Source organism: Sceloporus occidentalis, unplaced genomic scaffold, assembly GCF_023333645.1.
Source record: "Sceloporus occidentalis isolate IW3139 unplaced genomic scaffold, rSceOcc1.0.p SCAF_1, whole genome shotgun sequence".
Classification (NCBI taxonomy): Eukaryota; Metazoa; Chordata; class Lepidosauria; order Squamata; family Phrynosomatidae; genus Sceloporus; species Sceloporus occidentalis.
The window spans coordinates 11,921,938-11,931,268 of record NW_028316981.1 but is presented as its reverse complement, the minus strand read 5'-3'; the positions used below and the strand labels follow the sequence as shown (position 1 = coordinate 11,931,268).

Below are 9,331 nucleotides of genomic sequence, written 5' to 3'. Positions count from 1 at the left end.
TACTCAAGCCGTCGCAGCTCCCGCTTCCTTGCCCGGAGATCTTCCGTATACCAGGGCTTACGTTTGGAAGCGGGTCTGAGAGGGCGCTTGGGAGCGATACTGTGTATAGCCCTCGAAAGACCGGTATTCCAGATACCAGTCAGGGCATCAACAGAATCGCCGTCGTTTCCAACCATGTATCCCTCTAGGGCTTCCTGGAACCGGCCAGGTTCCATTAGCCTTCGAGGGTGGACCATCCTAATAGGTCCACCACCCCCGGGAGGGGTCTGGGTGAAGACCTTGATTTTCACCTCAACCAGGAAGTGATCCGTCCATGGCAAGGGGGAAATGTCAGATATTTCCACCCACTGATTTTCCACATCAGAACAGAAGACCAAATCGAGGGTATTACCCGCACAATGCGTAGGACCCTGGATTAGCTGGGACAGGCCCATGGCAGCCATGGTGTCCATGAATTCGCGAGCCGCACCGGGTGGAACATAGCTGGCCGTGAGAGAGATGTTGAAGTCGCCCAGGACAAGTAGCCTGGGCGTCTCCAGCATCAGCTCAGCGACCAGCTGTGTCAGCTCGTTAAGGGAGTCCGTTAGCGCACGGGGTGGCCGATACACCAACAGAATCCCTAGACTGTCCCTAGCTTTAAGGGTCAGGTAAATACACTCGATATAGGACGTCTGTCTAATGTGGTTCCTAGTGAGGGACACGGTGTTCCTATGTATCAAGGCCACACACCCCCCCGCCCACCTAACCTGGGCTGGTCCTTCACCGAGAACCCGGCAGGCAGGGCCTGAGCCCACACTGCATCCCCTTCAGGCCCCAGCCAGGTCTCGGTAATGCAAGCCAGATCACAACTTCGGTCCTCCAACAAGTAGTGGAGGATGTGGGTCTTGTTGTTAATTGATCTGGCGTTGCACAGGAGCAGCGACAGGGTTTGTGGCACGGTTGGAGCGACCCTCAGGTCCCTTAGGTTGGGAGGGGGACCGGAAGGAGAGATGGATATGAAGCATCTATCTCGCCTTCCCCTGGAACGCAAGTCCCTCCTCCCACCGCCATACCTCCCCCTGCCCCACACAACCTCAATAGGAGCTCCGCTCAGAATGATGTCATCCCCTTCCTCCCCAGCCCACGCATCCCCCCCGTCCATGACCTCCCCCCACCCACCCTACACAAACAAATAAAGGGCAGAGGTAAGCCACTACAGGCATCCTCTGCCCAATCTAACCCACAGCCTCCCTAACCCCGTAAAAGCTCCGCAGCTGCGCAGCTGCGCAGTTTCGGAGTCCCGCTGGGTGCTCCGCAGTCCGTGGGTGGCACTCCCGGGGCGGTGCGCAGATGCGCACCTCCGACACCCCGGGAGGAGGCCACCCGGCTGTAGCGCGGCTCGGCCGTGGGCTCCGGTGAGGAGGCAAAGGGGGCGTGACGAGGAGGTCCGGAGTCCGGCTTATGAGCCCGCCGCTCTCACCTGGCGAGCTCCACTCCTAGCCTTCCCCCCAGAGTCTTAAAGCGCCCTCTCTCCGGTGCCGCCAAAGGGCCAAAGCTGCCCGAAGCAAAGAGTCCCGCTGGGTGCTCCGCAGTCCGTGGGTGGCACTCCCGGGGCGGTGCGCAGATGCGCACCTCCGACACCCCGGGAGGAGGCCACCCGGCTGTAGCGCGGCTCGGCCGCGGGCTCCGGTGAGGAGGCAAAGGGGGCGTCCTTTGAACTACAAAGGATGTACAACGTCTCAAATACTACTTGAATTGTTGATTCGAATCTGGAGTGTCAACAGGGACATTTGGATTCATGTGATCCATCTTCCCAAACAAGAGAACATGATAGCAGACTGTCCCTCAGATTCGTGCCACGAGTGGACGATTCATCTGTGCACTATGCTTTCTCCCCCTTTCCGCTGATTTCAGAGGTTGTAGCAAAGCTGAGAGATGATCACACTAATGCCATTCTTACCACTCTATGGTGGCTGAGGTAATCGTGTTTCACATCTACGTGTGAACTCACACTGTTCACCTGGAAGACTACTTTCCTGACAGTAGTCACTACAGCAAGGAGTTTGGGGGAGCTTTGTGCACTTCGTATTGAGCCTCCATATCGTGACAAAATGGTTCTCTGTTCGGACATTTAATTCCTGCCAAAGGTTGTCTCTTCATTCCATTTGAACTAAAACATTATTATACCTGTGTTTATGCAGAATCCAACTTCTGATTTTGAATAAGGCCTTCATACACTGGATGTTTGTGGACAGAACATTGAATTTGGGGAAATCAAATAAACTCTTTGTCTGCTACTCGAATTCAGAGTTAGGCTTGCCTGTATCTGCTTATGAATTGGCCACGAAGGAGCCCCCTGTGTTCACTCCACCAGGACGGTAGTTGTCTTGGCCTTCTCTGTCAGGAGTACCACTAGACAAAATCTGTCATGTTGTTGTGTGGTCCAAGCCGTCTACATTTATCCTGTATTATAGGACTGAATGCTTGGTCCAGAACTGAGGCAGCTTTTGGAAGGGCAGTTTTGCTTTCCATTTTGGAACGACTCATGGTAATACCACCCTTTGGTGGTAACATTTGCCTTTTTTCTGCCTAATAAAAATGTTGTTGGCTTATATACTTGCTCTGATACTGCTACGTAGTGTCCATAGGAACCAAGGAAAATAAGCAGGAAACTCCAGGTATATATAGGGTAGGTGGAGTTACCGCCAAAAAAAAGAGAGAGAGAGAGAGAGAGAGAGAGAGAGAGAGAGAGAGAATTGCCTATCTATTCTAGAAGGTTTTGAACATACTCTGTGCAGGCACAGAAATATCCAGTTGTGTGACTTTATAAATGACCTCTTGAAGAACTACAGTTACAGGTAAGCAACCTTTTCGTCCAAGAGATCTGGCAGAAGCAGAAAAAAGTGAGACTGTGATATTCATGAGTCTGGACACTATGATCCTGTGATACAGCCTAGAATTGCACAGGCATTTTTTTATCACTGCATCATACTGTTGACGCGTGATTAGTTTGTTGTCTCCTAAGGCACCCTAGTACTTTTCTCAAACTAGCTATTACCCAAACTGTGTGTGTACATTACATTTTTCCTGCCTAAATAGTGTGTCTTACATGGATCTCTGTTGACATTTCTTTTTGTTACTTTTGGCCCAGCTCTCTAGTCTGTTAAGATCATTTTGAATTCTAGTCCTGATCTTGGGCATCAGCTACCCTTGCTAATTTGGTATTGTCTGTAAATTTGATAAGTATGCCTTCTGTTCCATCATCCAAGTCATTTAGATGAGTGTTAAAACAATATAGGGCCTAGGACAGAACCTTGTGGTATCTCCCTTGTCATGTCTCCAAGATGAAGGGGAACCATTGCTGAGCACTCTCTGGGTTTGGTCTGATCCACCAAACAATAGCACTGCCTTGCCTGCATTTTGCCAGTTTATCAGCAAAACAGTTGGGGGGGGGGGGGGGGGGCTTCTCAAATAATTCTTACTGAAATCAAGATATCCTATAACCAAAGCATTCCCCTCATCAGACAAATGTGTAACATTTTATCAACCAATAAAATAAAATAATTTAAAAACAAGTCATGCCAGACTAATTTTGAGAAACCAGTACTGGCTGATAATAATCACAGCATTCTTTTCTACGTTTCCCTGTAACCCCTTTTTAAATTTTAATCTCCCCTAGCAATCCAGAGCACCTTCTCTTCCAGCAGAGCAACCAGATTACTCACATTTTCTGCAGGTATACCCGCCCCCCAAATCAAGAAAACAGACAGGACACATGTTGCAGTTCACTGCAACACCTCTCTCACTATCCATGTTTGTTGTCCTATGTAGGCAGCAGCTGGCACTTCAGCCCTCTCTGTTTCCCCCCAAAATACTCAGACAAAACCTGTTTTCTTCCTTTTAGTTGAGTTCCAGAATTTGATGCAGTAGCTTGGTAAAGCCAGCAAATGCTAGTTGCACCTCCAACCAATTAGCAGCTCACTTCTCTGCAAGAGTCCTGTCCCCTTAGAACAGTGATTCCCAAAGTGGGGAGTCCGAGGAGCAGTGGAAGAACCCTGGGGGGCAGTGCGGGGGAAAGGCGGAGGCAGGGAGTGCTTCAGTTAAAGTATTGGGGTACAAGAAAGACAATGGGAACCAGCGCCTTTAGGACTATGGTGGAGATGAGGGTTGCATGAGGCTTCTTTTCAGGACTTAGATCTTGTAGCACCTTTGAGACTATAAATAATGCACCTGAGAAAGTAGACTTTAGTTTATGTATGCTCATGCTGCTAATTTCTTTCTTTCAGTTAGTCTCAAAGGTGCTACAAGATCTCTACATACTGGACTAACACTGCTATATCTTTGAAAGAAAAGTTGGCAGCATCAGCTTTTCTAGACTAGTCTGCTCCTTCAGATGCCACCGCACAGCCGCACTGATTGCTTTGTGAGGTGGTGTCTCCTGCTTGTCACGTCCCCACACAAGCTCACTCCCTTAACCAGGTCTTTCATTAGTAGTGGATGTTGGGAATTTCTCATGTATCCTGGGTGCAGGGCATCCCTTCTGTGGTTTGGAGCAATGCTATTCTGGGATATTTCAGCAGGGCTATCAAATCACCTATTAATCTTCTCTTTTCGAGGCTAAACATGCCCAGCTCCCTAAGCAGAATCCCTGGATTTCTACTGCACCTCAAGCTGGAGGCTCTAAAACAGCTTTCTGCCTCAGGAATTAAGGAAGAATCCCTGGATTCCTCCTGCAGCCTGCTGCTGAAGCTGGAGGCTTTTGTTTCAATAGCCTTCCTCACACACACTGGCTCCCTCATTCTCCTGCCTGATACTCCATCTCTCACGGATGGGGCCAGGCCATACAAGGAAGACAGAGACACCCAGAAAGTCCTGCCCTGTCTCCTCTTTATCCAGAGGGTGTTTGAAGCTCAGCAGTCAGGAGGAACGGCTTTGTTTGTCCCACTTCCTGGCCACATCTTTTCTTTCACTGAGCTCCTTATATCTTACAGCAGGGGTAGGCAACCTGCGGCCCGCGGGCCGGATGCGGCCCGGCAAGGCCTTGGGACCGGCCCCAGCCTGGTCCTGCCGCCGATTGCCACCGGGGCCTTTGGAGGGCAATTGTCTAGAGAAGCCTCAGAAACATGCATTTATATTAACATTTTTTAAAAAATCAGCAAATTTTTTCACGTGTCCTCCATTTTTTTAAAAAAAAAAGTGTCTTCCATTTGAAAATTTTGTCCTACATTTGTCCTGGTTTATTTATATATTTAATTTTTTTTTAAAAAAAATATTTAATTATTTATTTTTTGGCTTCGGCCCCCCAGTTGTCTGAGGGACAGCAACCTGGCCCCCGGCTCAAAAAGGTTGCCTACCCCTGTCTTACAGGGTATAGAATCAAATGTTGGAAGAGACCACAAGAATCATCTATTCCAACCTCCTGCCATACAGGAACACACAACCAAAGCACCTCCAAGAGATGGCCATTCAGCCTCTGTTTAAAGACCTCCAAAGAAGGAGACCACCACCCTCAAAGGAGTGTGTTCCACTGTCAAACAGCTCTTACTGTCAGCAAGTTTTTAATGTTGAAGTGGAATCTTTTTTTCCTGTAGCTTGCATCCATTGTTCTAGGTCCTATTCTCTGGAGCAGCACAAAACAAGCTTGCTCCCTCCTCAATATGACATCCCTCCAAATATTTCAGCAGGGCTATAATATCACCTCTTAACCTTCTCTTCTCAAGGATAAACATGCCCAGCTCCCTAAGTCTTTCATCATAAAGCATGGTTTCCAGACCTTTCACCATTTTGGTGGTCCTCCTTTGGACACGCTCCGATTTGTCAACATCCTTTTTGAATTGTGGTGCCCAGAACTGGACCTGACCAAAGCAGAATAGAGTGATATTATTACCTCTTTTGATCTAGACACCAGACCTCTTGATTCAGCCTAAAATTGCATTGGTACTTCTAGCTTTATTCTATTGCTACACCCCATTTCTTCCAAAAGGGCAGATATTTAGGAAGCAAAAGTGGCATTGCTAGGGTGGTTGTTGTGCCATTACCCCACTTATGATGCCCACACCCCACATGCCCCCCAGTGACGCCTCTGCCACAAGGACAGCATAAGCAAAAGGATTCTCAATGGCTCAGCCAGTTATATGGGAGTCCTGTGATTTGCAGTTTAGGGAAGGGATTTAGAAATCTTAGCTAGAGAGCTCTTAGGCCTCACTAAATCACAAACCCCAGAATGTCACCAGAGCCAGCCATAACAATAAAAGTGGAATGATTGTGTTATAACAGCGTAGTGTGGTATACTGGGGGGGGGGGAGCTGAGGCAAGAAATACAGTGCCCACCCCCAAATTAAGACTATCATCACCAAAGATGATAGTGCACAGACTGGTAACCTCAAGGTTGGTCTTCTGCAATGTGCTGTACATGGGGCTAGCTTTGTATCAAGTTTGGAAACTTCACTTAATTCAAAACTCAGCTGCCAGAATGATTACTGGGACATCCAGGAGCAATCATATTACAGCAATATTAAAATTATTCCACTAGCTGCCAGTCAGTTTCTGCAAAGTGTTGGTTATTACCTTTAAAGCCCTACATGGGATTGCCTCCTACCATATAATCTGCCCTATACACCCATGTCCTCTAGTGGACATTTGCTTCAGTCAGCCAGGACTAGGTTGGCGATGGCCAGCCAGAGGACTTTTTTCTTCAGCCACCCCTAGACTGTGGAATAACCTGCTGGAAGATATTCAACAGCTGAATACATTGTCTGAATTTAAAAGCGCATTAAAGACCAATCTCTTCCGGCAGGCTTATCCAGATGACTTTAAATTGTGAATTTTAAATGATGGATTTTAAATGTGGATTATTTTACCATGTGTATATTTTGTCTTTTAAAATTGATGTGTATTTTAACCTACATATTTTAAGTGATAGTGTTTGTTAATTGTTGTTGTCCCCTGCCTGAATCCATGGGGGAGGTGGGTAAGAAATCATCATCATCATCAGGTCTGTCAGGGCAGGTAGCAATAGGAAGCCCCCATTGATTCGGAGTCCATGAGACAAGCCACCCTGAGATCCAATGGTAATCGTGCTCTTGTGTGTAATCTTCGTGCTCTTACTAAAGTAAGCCCCATACAAAGGACACAAACTGCCATCTATTTATTACAAAAGAACTACATACAATAATGCATGAAAAAGAACACATTTTAATTCTGCATCAATGATTATGGTTTGATGAGGCATTTTCTCCCTGCAGTTCTTCTGTCAGCTGCTTCTCACCTCTACAGCTAAATTAAAAAAAAAAATTATCAAGGCAGGCTTTGCTCTGCTAGACAGACCCATGGAAACCTTGTCAACCAACTCTTGAAATAAGACATGAATGCCATGGCCTTTGCCTAAATCATACTTTGATCTTACACCAATTTTACACATGCCCAAATCAGTAGGATACCGCAATAGACTTGTCTTGGGTTTAGCTTCAGCAGATCACAGGAACATGCTCATTCTTGTTCTCATGGTCTGAAGAGTGTATGGCTTCTCTCCTAGTTGCTGTTTTATTTTTATTTTCATGCACAATTTAAGGGGGAAAACGGTCAGTTACTTAGCTGATTTTTCTTTCACTGCCCATGCATAGAAATTCAGAGTCTCTTTTTGCATGGAATAATTCATACTCAACTACATCAGGCCTGATAATAAAGTCTCCTTGTTCTCCCCACCCCAACCAGAAGAGATTGACGTTTTTGAGGCCTCCCCTTCTTTGTGGGTTCTTTTATGGACCGCTAGGTGCGCACTGCAAGTAAAGCATCTCCCACAGATGAGGCACATGTATGGTTTCTCTCCTGTGTGGATTCTCTGGTGTTGCATAAGGTGTGCACTCTGACTGAAGCTTTTCCCACAGGTGCCACACTTATACGGCTTCTCGCCCGTGTGGGTTCTTTCATGCTTCACCACATCTGAACTGGTCGTGAAGCTTTTCCCACACAGCGAGCATTTATAAGGCTTCTCCCCTGTGTGGATTCTTTTGTGTTTGACAAGGTCCGAACTGGAACGGAAGCTTTTCCCACAAGCCGGGCACTTGCACGGCTTCTCTCCCGTGTGAGTTCTCTCGTGTTGTGTGAGAATCATGCTCTGACTGAAGCTTTTGCCACAGTAGGAGCATTTGTAAGGTCTCTCACCCGTGTGGCTTCTCTGGTGCTTCACCAGACCCGAGTTTGAAGCAAAGCTTTCCCCACAGGTTAGACAAGTATAGGGCTTCTCACCTGTGTGGGTTCTCTCGTGCTGAATCAGGTTTGAGCTCCGCTTGAAACTTTTCTCACAGAGAGAACAATTGTATGGTTTTTCTTCTGTATGTGTCTTCTTATGGTTGACAAAGTTCGAACTGGTTGTGAACCTTTTACCACAATCAGGGCACTGATATGGTCTCTCCCCAGTGTGGGTTCTTTGATGAGTCATGAGATGTGCATTGGAACAGAAGCTTTTCCCACACAAGTAACATTTATATGGCTTTTCTGCCATATGGAACCTTTCATGAACGATAAGATAGGACCGCTGATTGAATCTCTTCTCACAGATGGTGCACTGGTATGGTTTTTCTCCTGTGTGGATCCTCTCATGCTTAACAAGATCTGAACTCTGGTGGAAGCTCCTCCCACAGTCAGAACATTTGTATGGCTTCTCCCCCGAGTGGTTTCTTTTCTGATGGCTGATGAGGCTAGAGATACTGGAGAAACTTTTCCCGCAGTCAGAGCAGATATAGGAAGTCCCTTCAACAGAGCCACATTCCTCTATACCTGGAATGATCCCTGGTAGACCCTCTGGTTTGGGTTGAATCTCACAGGTCTGTTCCACTTTGTGGAGTCCAGAAACGTCTTCAGCATTTCCTAGTATTGACCCACATGGTTCCATGTGCTCTGGACCTTTTGGATCAGTAATTTTCTTGATTTTGCTCATTTGCCCACCACTGCCTGAAATTTTGAGAAAAAGAAAAAAAAGGGTGGGGCAGAGAAAGACAAACCAAATCAATAATCAATCTCTGTTTCAGGTGGGGAGCTTGTGGCCCTCTAGATATGGTTCAGCTATAACTCCCATCATCCCCAACCACCATGGCTTCTCCCTCCACTAGATCCCTTGATAACCTTGGTTTTAAGTGCTTTTACCTTTTAATTGCATTCTATTTTTAAACAAATGATCTGTTTTAATTTTGCAATAGTTTAATGCCATTTTAATTGTCACTTTTTAAAGCTTTTAATTGTAAGTTTGTAGACAGTAAGCTGCTTTGGATCTCAATCTTGGGAGAAATGCGGGATACAAATTAATATAATAAATATATAAACAATAAACCCCAAAGGCCTCTTGTCACCTTCT

The 9,331-nt window shown here is 46.6% G+C and overlaps 1 protein-coding gene across 1 annotated transcript in view; it reads right to left on the bottom strand.

The window, feature by feature from the left end:
* Positions 1-7,111: 7,111 nt before the first annotated feature.
* Positions 7,112-9,331, bottom strand: part of LOC149320759 (uncharacterized) — a 32,583-nt gene continuing 30,363 nt past the window's right edge. The window contains exon 6 of the mRNA XM_089504965.1: positions 7,112-8,931. Coding sequence (XP_089361091.1) covers positions 7,643-8,931 — 1,289 coding nt within the window. The 3' untranslated portion in view covers positions 7,112-7,642. The remainder of the gene's footprint in view (positions 8,932-9,331) is intronic.